Raw genomic sequence first — 19,198 nt, 5'->3', positions numbered from 1 at the left:
AAACTCCAATTGGAGTGATTCAAAAAGGAGAATAAAGTTAAGAAAATAAGGAACAATTTCTGTGAAGAAAACTTAGCCAAATTCTAATAGCAAAATGACTAATGGAATAGTGCAATATAAGACACAAAAACTGAAAATTTACAATTTTGCCTAAAAGACCTAAGTTTAGAGAAAACAACCAAAACCAACAAAATTGGTGACCAAAATATGGTATGTGAGTATATTTGGAGTTCCCATACCGTTTAAGTATAAAAAAGTCAATATTTTGACTTGAATAGTATCATGAATAGTAACCTCAACATTAAAATTTATAAGAATGTAAGTTTAAACATATTGGAATTAGTTATTGGAATTGTTATGAAGTAAAGATACTGAGACACTATAAATTTTCTGTTTCAGCTGAAAAAGACCCAGAAAGTCTGAGAGACTGAGTCAAGGCCTAGAGGCGACTTATGTCAGGTTTGTGTACAATAAACCTTATTTGAGCATTTTGTCATTGAAAAATTGATTTAGTATGATTTATGAAAATTTGGTGTTAATCATGAATTGTGTTGCCACTTTGTGAACGAAACTATGACTTTGGAAATTTATTGGATTTCTCATGAATTATTTGAATAAAATGTTTGAAATTGATTTCTGATTCACACTTAGCATGACAGTGCCTTATTATTCCTCCTCCATTTATGGGGTGAGATCGATTATTTACCTCCCTCTCTGGTTTACCAGTTGAGGTTGTAGACCGGATGAGTATTCATTAGCTAGCTAGCCACCTCCCTCATTGATTTCGATTAGTAGGGTTGTAGATCGCTTTGTCATGGTGTACAACACGGCATTGATCAGAAATTTTGTGTCATGGCTTAAGTTGTGTATGAATTGGCAACACTATGTTTATTAAATGGTTTGACCAAAATTGTGCTATAATGAGTTTTGATAATTTGTGAAATGTAAATGTGAAATATTTAAATTGTGATTTATCAATGAATGTTTTATGTACTGCATTTCATATTTTTATTGTATACCACTGAGTATTTTTATACTCAGCGATAGCTTATTTTGCTGTCGCAGATAGGAGCAAGGAAAAAGCAGTAGAGTGAGCTGCTGAACTGGAAAAGCCTTCGCTGATTTTGTATGTCACATCCTACCCCTCTGTAAGGCATGACATGATCCCGTAGTATACCTAATGAATTATCAACTCCGTCTACTAATAACCCATTAAATACACTACAAGGGATTTTAAAAACTTTTCTTACTTCTTTCACAGTGGTGAGCACTATTTACAGGTGTTAAAAACTTTTGTGAACTGAAGTGATAGAACTAACATATTTGACTTATTTGGAATTTCTGTAAAAATTTTGGCAGAGTGCCATCTGTATTTTGGATAAAACAGTTCTTCAGAAAACCTGTAAAAAGGACTTCAATGTTTTTCCAAATATCAACTCCAACAAAATTCAACACAATATTTTTCTCAACTCAATCCACAACAATTTTTCAGTATTTTCAAAGGATGAGATAAAAGAAATATAATACAAATTTTTACAAGTCAAAGTAACTCATAATTCACTTTACAACTTCAATGTACAATTTTAATTTACAACTGCTCAAATAATTTACATACATATTATTACATGCATATATCAAAACCTATGTACATGGGTATACCTATGATATACCTGGAGCTGATTTGAATATGTCTTCAAAGAAACTTAATCACTGCTCTATGCTCTTCTTACTTGCGACAGCATACAAAGCTATCGCTGAGTGGTGAACTCAGTGGTGTACAACTATAATTTAAAACATAGTACAATATACATTGATAAAATTTACAGTAAATAATTTGGAAATCTGAATACTCATCGAGGGTCGGTATATTAGGTGATTAAGCAAATAAAGGTATTCAGTGAATTGTTTATCGAACATTATCGTTAGAGGCAAATTAATTTAGCACTGAAACACTTCAAATTGTGTTTCTCAGTTAACAAGGACTCAGTAAAAGGGAAAGAAATACTGAGTCAAGACCAGGAGACAAATATCAGAGGTTTGTGCACAACAACTGTTTCTTTTGAATTATTTTCAATTGAAATAAATATTGACTATTTGTATATTATTGTTTTAAATTGTGGAAATGTGTTTGATGGACACTTATTGATTGAAAAATATTGTGAATGGTTTGAAACTGTGAAAAATTGTTTGAATGACATTGATGGATACTTATTTATTTAAAAGCATTGGAAATGGTTTGAAACCACAGTTGTCATGTATATTGATTGTATTCCTTATTAGCTTGTCTAGTGGGACGAATTGAATTCCCTCTCTGGCTGAAGTGTTGAGGTGTGTGCCTATTGAGGATGAATTGGATGAGTACTCATATTTTTGCTAGCTAGCCATGTTATTCCTCATTAGTCATTGACTTTTGGGACGAATTGAATACCTCATTAGCCATCGGCTTTTGGAACAAATTGAACTATGGATCATGATTAAGCTGTGTGTGATTTATTGATATGTATTGTGAGATTATGAAATGGATTTAAACTCTCATTGACATATACTGTCTTTTGAATTCAAACATGATCTAACTTATGAAAATTATTGTGATATTGACAAATGGAGTTTAAATTCTTGTTGACAATTACTGTCTTGAATTTAACTATGATTTTAAGTATCCACTATTTACATGACTTATGAACTGTGATTTAAATTGTATTTGGTTAATGTTGTGCACCACTGAGACATTGTCTCAGCGATAGGTTTTTATTGCTGTCGCAGGTAGAGAGACAGACAGGGCAGCAGACTAGGCTGCATATACATCCAGCGAGGGATTACCTGGTATAATGAGTATACCAATATTTTGCATTTTGTACTGTAATGTATGACACTGTATGTACATTTTGTTTTTGGTTTTGAGCAGTTGTAAATTCAAATTGTACCTTGAAGTTGTAAATTAATTATGAGTTATTCGACTTGAAAAAAATTGTATTATATTTCCTTATCTCAGACTTTGAAAAATTTCTATGGAATTGAGTTGATAAATTGTTGTGTTGAGAAATGTATTGGAGTTGAGATTTGGAAAATTATTGAAGTGCTTTATACAGGTTTTCTGAAGAACTGTTTTGTCCAAAATACAGATGGCACTCTGCCAAAATTTTTACAGAAATTCCAAATAAACCAAATGAGTTAGTTATTTCACTTCAGTTCACCAAAGTCTTTAACACCTGTAAATAGTGCTCACCACTGTAAAAGAAGTAAGAAAAGTTTTTAAAATCCCTTGTAGTGTATTTAATGGGTTATCAGTAGACGGAGTTGGTAATTCATTAAGTATACTACGGGATCATGTTATGCCTTACAGAGGGGTAGGGTGTGACATGTTTTAGTGGTATCAGAGCAAAGTTTTTAAATTCTGTTTTCACCTATTATTTGAATATTCTTTCTTCATAGTATAACTGCTCAATATCATTGTTTGATACATACAGTACATTACATTATGAATATGCACTAACGGGAGGAAATCTCCTTGTGTTATTTGTTCAGAAGATCTAGAATCCTCGCATTGAATATGGAAGAGGGTGATCGTTCAGTCGATCAGTCTATTGAGGCTGAGGTGCAAGGGGATGCCCCAGGCCTACATAATGTCAGTGGTTCAAGAAGACCACCCTGCAGTACCACGTTTCTGCTCGATTCGCCGGCAGATGGTCGCAATGTTCCAACAAATGGTCGGCAATGTACCTACTCAAGTCCCAATACAGACACGGTGGTACAACCACGATCTCCTACAAGGCAATATGACAAATTGATGAAATATGGGGCTCTGAGTTTAAGGGGACAGAGATCCTCTAGAAGTTGAACAATGGTTAGAGAGGATGGATAGGGTGTTCAAGAAGCTACATTGTACGTAAGAGCTTAGGTTTGAATACTCGGTCCTTACTATAGGGGATGCTTATGACTGGTGGAAAACATTCCCCATGCAGTAGAGCTCAAGTGCTAACATGGAATGACTTCCTCAGGAATTCAGCAGAAATATATCCTCGATGCTTATGTAGACCGGAAGTCGCAAGAGTTCCTAAGTCTCAAAGCAAAGGCATCGGTGGCTGAGTATGAAAGAGAATTTTCCCGCCTTAGCCATTATGCAGTGAGTCTACTCTCTACCAGTAGGGAAAGATGCAAGAGGTTTGAAACTGGCTTGAAACCCAGTATCAGAGTACAAGTGCTCAGCTTCAAACACACTAACTTCTCTGAACTTGTTTCTCAAGCCCTAGAGTTGGAAAGAGTTGAGTTTGAGACTGCTCCAGAGAAAAAGAGATCAGAAGACAGAGAAAGAGGGAAAATCAGAGAATGAGTTCCAGTGGTCATACTGGAAAGAGGAAGAACTATGGGGGACATGGCAGAGGTGGCAAGAAATCTGGTAGGGGAAGATATTCAGGACAGAGACCTCCCCTATCTGGACAGCAGAGTACCAGAGGTTCCTATCCTCCCCGCCAATGTGAAACATGTGGAAGAAATCATGGTGGGATCTGCTACAAGGCTATTGGAGCTTGTTATAACTGTGGAGGCACAGGACACTTTGCCAAGGACTGCACCAGTAGTCGCAGAGTTGGACCACCTCCTACTACTGCAGAGGATCGATTCGAACCTGTCACCAGAAGCTCACAACCACCTAGCAGAGGTAGAGGCAGGGGTAGAGGTAACCCAGCAGGCAGCCAAGGCACAGTAAAACACTCAGAGCAAGATAGTGCTCCAGTCAGAGTCTATGCCATGAGACAGAGAGAAGAGGCAGAGACATCTGATGTTGTGGCTGGTACCTTCTCAACTTTTAATCAGGATGTGTTTGTGTTATTTGATCCGGGTTCTACCCATTCTTATGTGAGTGCTAGCATCATTGATTGCATTGCTGTTCCATGTACAAAAATGGACTTTGAGGTGCTAGTAACAAGTCCATTAGGACAGGAGGTCAGGGTTAATAAAATGTATAGAGATTGTCCTTTGGTGATCCAAGGACACACTTTCCTGTCTGATTTCATTAAAATGCCCTTCAGAGATTATGATATCATCTTGGGCATGGATTGGTTAGCTAGGCATCATGCCATGATTGATCAGAGATCAAGACAATCACTTTTGGCCTTCCTCGATGATGATGTGGTGATACAAGGGGAGAGGCAGTTATTGCCATCAAACATCATTTCGGCTGCACTAGCCAGAAAAATGATCAGAAAGGGGTGTGAAGCATACTTGGCACATGTGGTAGACACCCAAGTGGGGAGTCCAGCATTGAAGGACATCCCTACAGGACATGGCTTTCCAGATATGTTTCCTGATGAATTGCCAGGATTACCTCCGGAAAGAGAAGTGCAGTTTGAAATTAATGTTCTGCCTGGTGTGGATCCAATCTCCATAACGCCATACAGAATGGCACCAGCAGAGTTGAAGGAGTTGAAGACACAGTTGCAAGAATTACTTGAAAAGGGCTTCATCCGCCCTAGTGTGTCACCTTGGGGAGCACCAGTGTTGTTTGTTAAGAAGAAGGATGGTACTCTCTGCTTATGTATAGACTACCGGCAGTTGAATAAGGTGACAATAAAGAACAGATATCCATTGCCTCGTATTGATGATCTGTTTGATCAATTGAAGGGTGCAGCTGTATTCTCCAAAATTGATTTGCGATCTGGTTACTATCAGTTGAAGGTGCAAGAGAAGAGTATTCCAAAAACTGCTTTCAGAACTCGGTATGGCCACTATGAGTTTCTAGTAATGCCATTCGGGTTGACAAATGCTCCAGCTGCTTTTATGGATCTGATGAACAGTATTTTCAGACCATATCTTGATCAATTTGTGGTGGTGTTTATTGACGATATTTTGATATATTCAAGGAATGCAGAGGAGCATGACAGACATCTGCGGATTGTACTGCAGACTTTAAGGGAGAAACAACTATACGCCAAATTGTCGAAATGTGAATTTTGGCTGAAAGAAATCTCCTTTTTGGGACATGTTGTGTCAGCTGAAGGGATCAAGGTAGACTCCAGCAAGGTAGAAGCTATCCTTAATTGGAAGCCGCCCAGGAACATCACAGAAATTCAGCTTACGGGTCTAGCTGGATATTACCTTCGGTTTGTGAAGGGGTTTTCTATGTTATCTTCTCCACTGACCAAACTGCTTCGGAAAGATGTAAAATTTCAGTGGACAGATAAATGTCAGCAGAGTTTTGATGAGTTGAAGAGGTGTTTGACTGAAGCTCCAGTCCTCACTTTACCTACTCCGGGTAAAGAATACACAGTTTATAGTGATGCTTCTTGTGACACCCCTTACCCGACTACAGTGTAGCCGAGCAAGTTATGCCACTCAGTGTGCCGGAGCACTCTATTTTATCTTAATTCATTTTGATAATAGTTTTGAAAATAATTTGTGAAATATAATTCATTTATTGAAATTGTAATTTATTTGAGGTTCCGAAAATTTTAAAGAAAATCCGGCAGAGTACCGGCTAAAAATGGAGAAAACCGTTCTTCTAACTGTGAAAACACTTCCTATATTCTTATTCATTCATCTCAACTCCATTTATCAAAATCTCAATATTTTTCAGTTCACATTCATTTCTCAATCATTCATTTCATGTGATAATCATATATATATCACAGATAAACATTCACTTTTTCATTTACAAACACAATTCTCATTATTTACATGAGCATCAAATTACATTTCATAAGTTCATTTACACATGAGAAAATAAGATCAATTACAAAATACCAAAATGACACCTAGTGTCCTACCAATGCACTGTAGCCTGTGAGGTGACACGGATACTATGCAGAACTGCAGGATGGACTTACCCAATCTATGGTCTACTGGCTCTCGATCAGTATCTTCAGTACCTATGCGTTGCAAAAGCGACGCGCTAAGCATAAAGCTTAGTGGTGCAAATAATAAAACAGAAAGAAATAATATGCAAATAAAAATCATAATTTCTTAGCCATTGTGTTCATAAGAACTGAATAATTACCAACTTAATGTTTAGTCGAGGGCTAATTATGTTTTATGATATTAACTTCTTCATGCATTTTGTTTATTTATTTACTTTATGATCTTGAGTTTCTTTATATTCTATCGTAATCATTTCTGATATTTAATTTTCGTATTTTCTTTAACAATCAGTTCAATTACAGTTATACTTTTCCATGCCCAAGTAACCTATACAAATTGACCGGACTGGATAAACGGATAAACTAGCACTGGGTACCAGGTACCTCGGGCTGTCACACCATCGGTCACAATGTGTCTCCCGGTGTGCAAACAGAATGACTAATAAGCCATATAAGCAATAAGGCATAAAGCCAAGTAAAACATCATAATCAGTATAGCCATAGGCTATCACATCACAGAATGGCAATGAAGCCATACATCATACGCAGTACTGCTATCAGAACCCTATTGGCATGCCAACCTATCCAAACCAATCACATTAGGCCTACTAGGGCATTTGATACTTTTGAATTCTTCAATTTTTGAATTTCAAGTTTTTATGTCACTATTCACTTCAATAGTCAACAAAAAGTTGACTTTTGCATAGATCATAGGCGCATTGGTTTTAACACTCCCAATGTACCACATTTTGCATTTAAAACTTGTTGGTTTTGGTCACTTTCTCAAAGCTTAGGTCATTTTGGCAAAATTGCCAATTTTCGGTTTTGGTGCTCCGAAGTTGCACTGTTCTATTGGTCGATCTACTGTTGGAATTTGACAAAACTTCCTTCATAGAAAATGTTCCTTATTTTGTCTAGTTGAATTTCTTTTTTTGAATCACTCCATTTGGAGTTTTGTAGCTCAAGTTATGGCCAAAATAAGTTTACTGTTCACGCAATCGCTCATGCTGCACTTTTGGGTTTTGGCAGATTTTGGTCCAACTTTGGTCAGTAATTTGACCAAGTTAAGTTCATAATTTGGTCTAACTTTCTTCATATGAAATGTTCTACTATGCCTTAGGTTTCCATCGGTGCAAGAATCGCATAAATCCGAGTTTTCTACAGAGAGTTATAGCCATCCAAACATTACTGCTCAAATCAAAATCTGCAGAATTGCAGGTTTAAACAGTGACTGTGACTGCCATTTGGGTTAGGTTCTGGTCATAATTTGGGGTAGGTTTCTTCATGAAAGTTGTTTGTCTATGTCTTAACTTATTGCTGTAAAAATTTCAGGTCAATTGACCAAATCTACAGTGAGTTGGCCAAATAACAGTTACTATTCATTTGGTCATTCTGCAGGGGCTGTTTGCAGGGTATCCGGATTGGGGCCAAGTTTTGGTCCTCTTGCTTTGGTCTTTTAGACATGGTTTCTTCAGCAAAAATGTGCCATTACAAGCCTAGTTTCATGTCCAAATGGCCAAACACCAATTGGACCAACACAGCCCAAGTTATGGCAGTGCAAGTGGACTGAATTTTCAGTCCCTCTGCTGCTGTCCTAGGGCAGCCTACCTCTTCACTTTGCAATTCTATTTTTCAGTCCAAATTGTGCTTAACTTACCTAAAATGGTCACTAATTGACCATTATAATGTTCTTTAATCAATTCAAATGCCAAGTCCAATTTTTCACTTCTCAAAACCCTAATTCCTATCTCCATTTCACCACATGCTTGAATTTATTAACTAATCCATTTTACTTATATTTATATACTTTAAACATAATCCCTAGTGCACTCCAAGTCCATTAAAGCACTAAATTTTGTTCCTTACTTAGGGGCAGCCGAAATCCATGGGCCACATACACTTAGTTTTTGTTCATTTAAGTCACAAGTTCTTACTCAATTCAAGTTGCTAATCATGAAAGTAAAAAAAATTTTTGGGTATCTAATGCACTAACCTCAACTTGAAGAATCTCCAAGCTTGCCAACTTTAATTTCTCTTCTCCCTTTTGCTCCCAAACACCTTAGCAAGCTTCTAGAATAAATTTTTGTGTTGAGAACTTGAGGAAATATGGTGGGAGTTTTGGGCTTCATGAGCTTGCCAAGCTCATCAATGGAGGAAAGGGAACATGGGTTTCAGCTATTTTTTGGGGGAGGGATGGCTGCTCACGTTTTTCTTTTCCTTTAGTCCATTTTTAGTCTCTTTTATTGGTTAGTCAAATGATGGCTTAATTGTGATTGGTCATAATTTATAAATGACATCATCAAGATGGCATAAATGAGCTTTTCTTTGATTTTTCTTTGATTTTCTTCACTACTCAATTTCAATTTAATTTCTAGTAATGTTTCTTCATATTTTATGTCATATTAATTATTTACTCAACTGGACAAGTCGGCCAAAAATCACCTCTGAAGGCGAAATGACCAAAATGCCCTCCGTTTGGCTTAACGGGTCAAAATTGTCTGTACCGATTGAGAAATTTTTCTAGGTATTTTCTTGGCATTCTAATGCCATGGGAACCTCAATAACCCTTCTCTAGAGTCCCAAAAATTATTTTATAATTTTTCCCCCGAGTCTAGGGCTCCTCGTTGCGAGAACCGCAACTTCCCTCTGGTTACCCATCGCTAGGGCACCGGCTCGTTTAACTTGGTTGTATTTTATTTCAAAAATTTTTACTAAATTTTTCTTATTAATATTTGAGTTAATTATGATTCCCGACTTTAGTTTAAATATTTTTCCGGACGTTCTAGCTGTCCGGACCGACACCGATCACCGGAACAGTAGAATGTACGGAGTTGCTATGGGGAGGGTGTTACACTTCAAGCTCTTGTGATCTGTGTAAATGTACTTCAAGCTAAGTACTTCAAGCTCTTGTGATCCTAGCTGTCCGGACACCCCAAAGTTCGGTAGTGCGTTCTGCTGCTCCGGTGACTAGTATTGTCCGGACAGTTAGGATGCCTAGAACCGTAATTCGATATGAGTGAGGAGACATAAAATAATGAAATACAAAAAGAGAAAATACAAGAAAAACAAAGAAAAAATAATAGCAAAGAAATGTAACCAAGTTAAGCGAGCCGGGAACCCTAGCGATGGGTGACCGCACCGGGAAGTCACGGCATGGACCGTTGACTAGCCCTGGACTGCGGGGAACCCTGGAAAACATTTTTAGGACATAAATAAACCCTTATTGAAGTATAAATCTCATTAGAAAGATTAAAGAAAAATTAAATAATTAGTACAAAAAAAAGTGAGAAATCGAAAAACAGACAAAATACGGTGTTACCGAAAAATCGGGAATGCCACCCGAATAGGGGCATTCTGGTCATTTGACATCCCGAAGTGTCCTTTGACCTAAATTTCCATTAAAAATAAATAATATTACACTTAGAAAATGAAATGAAAAATTAATTTGGTGGTACCTAAAGTAAATAGCTAAAATCATGGGTTAATGTGGGATTAAGTGAACAATTAGATTATTATATGATTTAAACCTAGTTAGTGGACCACTATAGGATTAATTAAACACTAAATGGGGCTGATGTAAGTCCACTATCTCCAGCAGTAACTTCATCTTCCGCATTTTCCCATCCAAGCCGAAATGAAGAGGTGAAGAATCCACCATTAACGTTTTCATGCAAGCTCTCATAACTCTCCATTTTCAACTCCAATCCCTTAAGTGGCTTCATGAAAGTTTGTCTACTCATCACAAGGAAGAGTTTGATACTAAATTTGAGAAGTTTAAGCAAGGTTTAATAAGTTCCAAACATAAGGTAAGTTCATATTTTTGAAGATAGCTTTGTTAAGTTTTGTGTACATGTTATGGGTGTTGGTTTTGTGAAGGAAAATTTTGAGTTTGAAGAGTTATTGTTGTGTTCATTTTGGACAGCCATGGAGTCATGTATTTGATGAGATATTTGTGCATATATTTGATGAGAATTGTTGTTGATCATGATGACTTAATAACCTAGTGAATTACTTCACATGTATAAGGTGATTTTGGCACTTGGATGAGAATTGATGAATTGTAGGGCAATGTGGTGTTGAAGAAGGTTTTCGGCAGCTTGGGGACCCTTGAATAATTGTATGTATTGATGGAAGTGTTGGCAGAATGTTGACATAGAAGAATTGATGAATGTATATGTAAATTAGTAGTGGAGATTATATGTAATGATTAGGTGTATTTATGTACATATATTGCTAAATTTGGACTTTGTGGTTTAGGGTTGTATTTGATGTATTGAGAATGTTTGTATTCTATCCAAATTGACCTTAGTAAGAAGTGATAAATGAATATGGAATGGTATAAAATCAGAATTAGGTAAGGGGATTTAAAGTAGAGCAAGTTAAATGTGTGTTTGAATTGGGGTTTGAAAGGCATATAGAGGGCAGTGTACATTTTAGCCAATAAGTTTAAATGTGTAACCTCAATTGGTATGAAACCAATTGGAGGTGAAACTAGGCACAAAATGTGCCAACTTTCATTGAGAAAACATACCAAAATTCTGCTTGCAAGGTGACCTAAGAAAATGACCAATTCGGATTAGGTGCAATTAGGACCTGAAAAATGACCAATTGGGCAGTAGTGAGTGTTTAGGCCATAACTCACTCAAAACAGGTCCAATTGACCTGAAATTTTAACCATGAATAGTTAAGACCCGTACCTACAGGTCTTATGAAGACACCAAAACCCAGAAATGACCAGAAGCAAGTCAAAAAGCTTGCACAAGTTCGGGTCCAAAAACTGGCCGAACCAAAGTTGACCAAATTGACCTAAAATTGACCTAATTTGATGCCATTTGACAAGCAATAGTGTAATGACCATAACTTGGTCTACTTAACTCGGATTGACCTGAAATTTTGCCCCGCGTGCAATAAGACATAGATCTACAAGTTTGTAGTTTTGACTGAAACCCGAAAACCAAGGAAACTAGGCCGTCCGGCTAGGTCAAACCAGTATCCCGGAATCCAGCAAGTTGCATTAAAATGCACTAAACAAGGAAACGAGTTTGGCAAAACGTACCAAACCTAAAACCCTATCGAGTGTGACATATTAATGACACTAAAACCTAATTTACCTAAAACGCATCGAGGGTCGGTATATTAGGTGATTAAGCAAATAAAGGTATTCAGTGAATTGTTTATCGAACATTATCGTTAGAGGCAAATTAATTTAGCACTGAAACACTTCAAATTGTGTTTCTCAGTTAACAAGGACTCAGCAAAAGGGAAAGAAATACTGAGTCAAGACCAGGAGACAAATATCAGAGGTTTGTGCACAACAACTGTTTCTTTTGAATTATTTTCAATTGAAATAAATATTGACTATTTGTATATTATTGTTTTAAATTGTGGAAATGTGTTTGATGGACACTTATTGATTGAAAAATATTGTGAATGGTTTGAAACTGTGAAAAATTGTTTGAATGACATTGATGGATACTTATTGATTTAAAAGCATTGGAAATGGTTTGAAACCACAGCTGGCATGTATATTGATTGTATTCCTCATTAGCTTGTCTAGTGGGACGAATTGAATTCCCTCTCTGGCTGAAGTGTTGAGGTGTGTGCCTATTGAGGACGAATTGGATGAGTACTCATATTTTTTCTAGCTAGCCATGTTATTCCTCATTAGTCATTGACTTTTGGGACGAATTGAATACCTCATTAGCCATCGGCTTTTGGGACGAATTGAACTATGGATCATGATTAAGCTGTGTGTGATTTATTGATATGTATTGTGAGATTGTGAAATGGATTTAAACTCTGATTGACATATACTGTCTTTTGAATTCAAACATGATCTAACTTATGAAAATTATTGTGATATTGACAAATGGAGTTTAAATTCTTGTTGACAATTACTGTCTTGAATATAACTATGATTTTAAGTATCCACTATTTACATGACTTATGAACTGTGATTTAAATTGTATTTGGTTAATGTTGTGCACCACTGAGACATTGTCTCAAATGATAGGTTTTATTCTTTGTCGCGGTAAAGAGACAGACAGGCGTGAGACTAAATTGCATATACATCCAATGAGGATTACCTGGTATAATGAGTATACCAATATTTTGCATTTTGTACTGTAATGTATGACACTATATGTACATTTTGTTTTTGGTTTTGAGCAGTTGTAAATTCAAATTGTACCTTGAAGTTGTAAATTAATTATGAGTTATTGGACTTGAAAAAAATTGTATTATATTTCCTTATCTCAGACTTTGAAAAATTTCTATGGAATTGAGTTGATAAATTGTTGTGTTGAGAAATGTATTGGAGTTGAGATTTGGAAAATTATTGAAGTGCTTTTACTGAGTTTTCAAGAACTGTTTTGTCCAAAATACAGATGGCACTCTACCAAAATTTTTACAGAAATTCCAAATAAACCAAATGAGTTAGTTATTTCACTTCAGTTCACCAAAGTCTTTAACACCTGTAAATAGTGCTCACCACTGTAAAAGAAGTAAGAAAAGTTTTTAAAATCCCTTGTAGTGTATTTAATGGGTTATCAGTAGACGGAGTTGGTAATTCATTAAGTATACTACGGGATCATGTTATGCCTTACAGAAGGGTAGGGTGTGACATACTTTAAATTTAAATTTTATAAAAATAAAATAATTTTTATATGAGAAATAAATTTAGAATAATATTAGATAATAAATACATTAAAAATCATTTTAAACTATTTTATCCATATCAAATTACTAAATCAATCAAAACTTAATTTGATACTAGTTTTGGTGGTAGTATGACTTGAAATATAAACCCCTCTTTCTCTCTCTCTTCCTCTTATCCTCTTTCTTTGTAAATTTTGAACTTTTAAAAGATTAATTTTCAAATTTAATATTAACCTATTTAACTATTATTATTTCTATGTATGTGTAGTCTCTCCCCCTCCCCCTCCCCCTCAATCTCTTTGAATTTTAAACTATCCAACTATTGTTGTTACTCCCTCTCTCTCTCTCTCTATATATATATATAGTCCACTTGTTCTATTAAAATTAAGTTGTTATATATTAAATTTGAATTACAATATTATTAAATTTAGTTAAGAGTCATGACATTTGATTAAATGTGTGCATAATGTATACATAATCATGCTATTGTGTCAATTATAATTATATTAATGTATTTGTGTACAATAATCTTTTCAATTTAATATTTCTTTAAGAAAAATACGCAAATTATAAACATATTTATATAGATAAATTAATATATATGGCATAAATGAAGAGCCATGAATTGTCCACTTATCCCATAAAAAGAGTTATGAAATTAGATAAATTATGTATGCATATACAATAATATAAAATTAATAAAAACAAAGTAATAAATTCTAATTATAGTTTCTCGAGAAAAAAAATTCTAATTATAGTTAATTCTCTAAAAATTTAATAATTAAATTAAACTTACATTGGAATAATAAAACTATGGCAGTTTTGAATTGAACTCGATCAAAACTAATGTAGTTTTGAATTGAAAGAGGAGCAACCTATACTAATGACAAACGGAACACCTTGTTTGTTTCTCTAAATTCATTTTGATTGCTTAGTTTCTCTAGCCGCACAACCGCAGTCCCCCATTCCTCCAGTTGTTCTTCGATAATTTCGCTTCGTACGTTACTCTTCGGTCGTTTCTCTTCTGCGTTTTACTGCAAACATCTCTTCGGTCGTCTCTACTTCAGTTCGGTTGGTGTCAACAGCTCGTTCTCTGCAGACTTATTTTTTCAGGTAAATTTCTTGTTTTCTTGTTTCAGCAAGGTTTAATGCTTCTGTTGGCATGAAATTAGATTTGCAAGTTTCTGGTTTAGTGCTTCTGGTAAGTTTCTTGTTTAGTGTTTCTGTTGGCATTGAATGAGATCAATAAACTTATGGGTTTAGTGCTTCTGGTAAATTTCTTGTTTCTTGTTTCAGCTGGGTTTATTGATTCTGTTGGCATGAAATTAGATCTGTAATTTTCTGGGTTTAGTGCTTCTGGGTTCACGTCAAATCATCTTGTTTGGTGCTTCTGGGTTCACCGCAAATCATTTTGGCATGAGCGAGAAAACCATTGTAATTACTAGTGAATGAAAATTAAATTTGATGCTGCATACAGGAAGAGTATAGACTAACTCTGATAATAATCAGTGGGAAACAAGCATCAAACAAACTCTGTGTATTAACCCATCACTATCAGGAAAGAAGAATACTTTTTTTCTTTTAATGAATATAATAAAAATTACTTACTTTGGGGTACCTCAAAATTGTTGATTTTGATTCTCTCTCATGTAAATTTTTTAGTTGCATGTTATGCATGAGATATCATGCGACTCAAGAAAAGTGAGCAAATTTTATTTTTGAATAATTCATATAAATCCCTAAGAAAAATCACCAATGTCTGAATAGGAATTGGTATTTGGAACTCCGTGTAATTATTAGTCTGATCTTTCTTTTAGTGTTAAACGATTTGTAATCGTACAGTAGCTAGGTAAAAGTTTCCTGAATCAATTTGTGTCTACTCTTATTGGTTCTAAAAAAAGTTAATGAACTTGCCCTTATTTTATGTCATCTTTCATTTATTTATTTATTTATTCACAGTTCTGATATGTGGTATGGTTGGATCATAGCTTTCTCAAGTACTTCGTTCAATTCTGGACATGTTTCAGGAGGAATGGTCTTAAATCTGGCGGCAATTGTTTTCTCAGCACAACATTTCCAGCAAAAATGAAACAGAGAAGAATAGCGATGTGGGTGCCCTTAATATATTTAAGAAAAACTTAGGCTTTTCATTTATTATTAATTTTTTTTTTTTAAAGATGCTGATAATCCCTCAACCACAATGAATTTCTGTAGGGTTCAAAATTTTATTTTGCTAATTTGATATGATATTTTATTTTGATATCGCCAATATTGATTTTTTGCTTCTTAATTCTTGCACGTTGCATGGATACAAAAGTTTGGCTTGTTTTCCTCTCTTCAAATTTCAAGCTTAGAACTACCCAAGAATTTGAGTGATTTGATACTAGAATGTGTCATTTGATGGAGCAATTTAATTTTATTTGGTTTATTGTGTCGTCATTTTTTTTTTTTTTAACTTAGTTGCAATGTGTTGTAAATTACTTTTTTTTTTCTTGTTATTTTGTATTATTAGTGACCGACAAAATCATATGATGTGATTTGAAAACATGTATTGTTAACTTGAGTTTGAGCTCGAACTCGAGCTTAGTAAAATAGCTTATCCAGCTTGAGGTAATAAATGAATGAAGTTTGAGTTTGACTTGTTAATATTATAAACGTGCTAATAAACGAATTGAACTCGAGTTTGGTTTGTTAATATTACGATCAAATTAATGAAGGGATTGAGTTTAAGCTCGGCTCATTAGTATTATAAATGAACTTAAAGTGAGCCGAGCTCAAAAAGAGCTCGAATTTAATAAATTTTAAACGAGTCGAGCTCGATCATTAATTTTAAAGCTCGAGTTGAACTTGAGCCTTAAATAAAACTGATGGGCTGATCTTGAGCTAGTCAAAGTTTGGCTCAGTTTGGCTTCGTTCGTTTACATCTTTAGCCATGAGCCTTGCCTTTTGTTCCTCTCCTCGTCGGCGTCTTCTCCTCTTCTCTCCGTGGTTGGCGTTGATGGCTTGTCCTTCCTTGATTGCCACCAATGATGGTTTATGGGATGGAAATGTGAGATTGATTGGGTATGAGAGATATTGAGAGTTTAATAACTTGATTTGAGAGAAAATTAGGAGATTTTAGTGATTGGGTTGAGGGAAAATTATGAGAATGTGAATGGGAGAGAGATTGATTGTGAGAAAGAGAGAGAGAGAGAGTCTTTGGCATGTGTTGGAGACAGAGAGAGTAGATTTTGTGTTCAGGAGAGAATTAAATTTGGGTGACAAAAAAATTGATTTGGATGATTTTGAGTTGGTTGGGTTCAAATCGGACCTCTTGGGTGAGAGAAAATGATTAATTGGGTCTCTGAAAATTAAAATAAGTTAGTCTTATTTTTTATTTTTAGAATTATGTGTTGGTTGAAAGAAGAATTGAGTTAATTAATTAATGTGGAGCTGGAAGTAGTTAAAATAATTGCCTGATAATTTAGAATAGATATTACCTGATAATCTCCTTAAATCAAGTTACAGGAACAGTTGAACTAAGGTGCAGATTATTGATGTAGCAAGCTTGGCCACCAAGCAAACTTGATGCAGCAGTTAACCCATATATCCTGCTGCCAGAAAATAATGTCATAGTATCCAGCTTAATGCAAACCCCGAGACGATACTTGCACATGAATACAGTTGAGTTTCAGGTTTCAGCAATTTATTGAGCTGCTTGATGCTACCTACGTATAGTTTTGCACTATATATGTGGAAATATAGAAAGACGACAACCCCACCCAGTTAAGGAGGTTTCCCTAATAGATCATTGCCAATTACAGGCCAGGTATGATCTCTCCTCATTTCTTGACTTTACTATTCATTCATCACAACTAGTGTTTTATTTCATTATTAGATATACGACATGGAAAATCAAGGACCAAGTCCCCTGTTGCTGTGTTGCTTACCCTCTTTACCACCCACGTGTAACCCTCCATGTCCTACCCATGAACCTCTTTCATTTTCCTCCGCCCACGTGTCTGGCATTTCTACACCCAGAGACAAATATGCTCTCTCTTCTCTAAGCACTCCTCCCTCAAATTCCTCCTGCAACACACATTCGCTGCCTTTCTTCTCAAATATCAATAATGGTTCATTCCCAATGCATCAAAATCGTATCAGAGACGCAGACAAACTAGAAACCCCACTACCAACAAGAATAGAGACATGAGAACTAGGCGTGACAAGAGAATGGCCATGGCTAAACGCGGTATCAGATCGCTAGCCATAGCAGTTGCTTTCCCTCTCGCTTTGACCCTCTTCAATATCTATTTATTTGGCTCCATTAATGGTTATGGCGCCGTATCAAAACCTTTTCGATTCTTTCCCATGTGGGCTCTACACTTCACCTACTTGGCTTCCAGCTCCTTAATGGGACTCTCCGCTTGGCTTGTTTGGGCTGAAGGCGGGTTCCATAGAGAACCAACGATCCTTTCTCTTTACATGGCACAACTTGGTCTTAGTTTGGCATGGGACCCGATTGTGTTCCGTATGGGAGAGACTTGGATAGGTTTGGTTGTGTGCTTGGCTATGTTTGGGGCTCTCGTTGGGTGTTCTCGTCAATTCAAAGAAGTGAATCCAATCGCTGGCGATTTGGTTAAGCCTTGTTTGGCATGGGCCACAATTTTAGCCATTGTAAATCTAAAGCTTGTTTTTCTTTGAAATTTGAAAAGTTGAAAAATTGATGTACAGGCTAGAGGGGATATTGTTGATAAATGGTACTCAGATGGTGCCTTTGTAAACTTCTCACAACTTTATACGATATATATATATATATATATATATATATATATATTTTTATTTATTTAATATTTATTTATTTATTTATTTATTACCAGATTCATGTATCCGAAAAAGAGAAAGATATTGTTTAAGGTTTTATTTCTTTTTTTTTTTTCCTTTAGTTTTGTAATAGTCAGTCCGATAAAATCAAACTGTTTCTACCGGTTTTACAATCCCGCAAGTGCACGGATCACTAACAAGTAATAAAGTGATGAGTAGAATATCGTTTCCACGAGCAATTTGATTAGTAAGTATCAATCTACATAGTAATTTTGACTGTCTAGGCTATCGAATACTTAGGGAATGAAATTTGTTAACCTTAAACACTAGAATGGTAAACTTAAAACGAAATGATTTATTTGAAATAATTCTGAAATTAAGATTTCACACTTGAATCTTACTAGGGATGTTATCTCGTTTATTTACTGAATTGAGGATCATTTTCCTTGATGGAAATCAGTCCTAAATTATCCTGAATCCTCTCTCAAGGCACGTAGGGTGTATTCTAATTAACTCAAACCCAACTTTCGTAGTGATCAAATTAATTAAAATCCTTTAAGATATTTGACCAATTTTGAAGTTCTACAAAGGTATCAACCTATGTCTATGTCAGAATTCCTAGGTTCAAGATCTTGATTTTCTAATATTAATCTTCACTTCTCAGTCCTTCAATTAACATCTAAAATCATGGCTAAGTAAGTACTAGCACATAGCATACATTAAAATCACAAGAAATTAAATCAAGGAACGAATCTCAGATCCAATAAATAAACTTAGTGTTCATCCATAATAATAGTTACAAGCATTACTCTCCCAAATCCAGAATAAGAAAACTACTCACTCATAGTGAGTTTAGCAAACATCATGATAAAAAGGTAAAAACAGTA

At 35.4% G+C, this 19,198-nt stretch overlaps 1 protein-coding gene and 1 long non-coding RNA gene across 3 annotated transcripts; both read left to right on the top strand.

Annotated features, from left to right (window-relative positions):
- The first annotated feature begins 14,328 nt into the window (after positions 1-14,328).
- Positions 14,329-16,144, top strand: LOC110661170 (uncharacterized). Of its 2 annotated transcripts, none has more exons than XR_009148210.1 (2): positions 14,329-14,621; positions 15,497-16,144. It is a non-coding gene; the product is annotated as an uncharacterized LOC110661170 (long non-coding RNA). The 2 variants fall into 2 exon arrangements; XR_009148211.1 differs by having other exon boundaries at positions 15,468-16,144.
- Positions 16,145-16,451: 307 nt separating this feature from the next.
- LOC110661157 (translocator protein homolog) lies at positions 16,452-18,281 on the top strand. The gene has a single exon (XM_058145506.1). The coding sequence runs from the start codon at positions 17,697-17,699 to the stop codon at positions 18,189-18,191; it is 495 nt and encodes a 164-aa protein (XP_058001489.1). The 5' UTR covers positions 16,452-17,696; the 3' UTR covers positions 18,192-18,281.
- Positions 18,282-19,198: the final 917 nt, after the last annotated feature.

This window comes from Hevea brasiliensis, chromosome 1, assembly GCF_030052815.1.
Source record: "Hevea brasiliensis isolate MT/VB/25A 57/8 chromosome 1, ASM3005281v1, whole genome shotgun sequence".
In the NCBI taxonomy this organism is placed as follows: domain Eukaryota; kingdom Viridiplantae; phylum Streptophyta; class Magnoliopsida; order Malpighiales; family Euphorbiaceae; genus Hevea; species Hevea brasiliensis.
The sequence above is the reverse complement of the archived record's forward strand: the minus strand, read 5'-3'. Positions and strand labels throughout refer to the sequence as shown.

Coding starts and splice junctions, on each gene's coding strand:
- LOC110661157 (XM_058145506.1), top strand. CDS start 17,697: ATGAGAACTAGGCGTGACAAGAGAATGGCCATGGCTAAACGCGGTATC.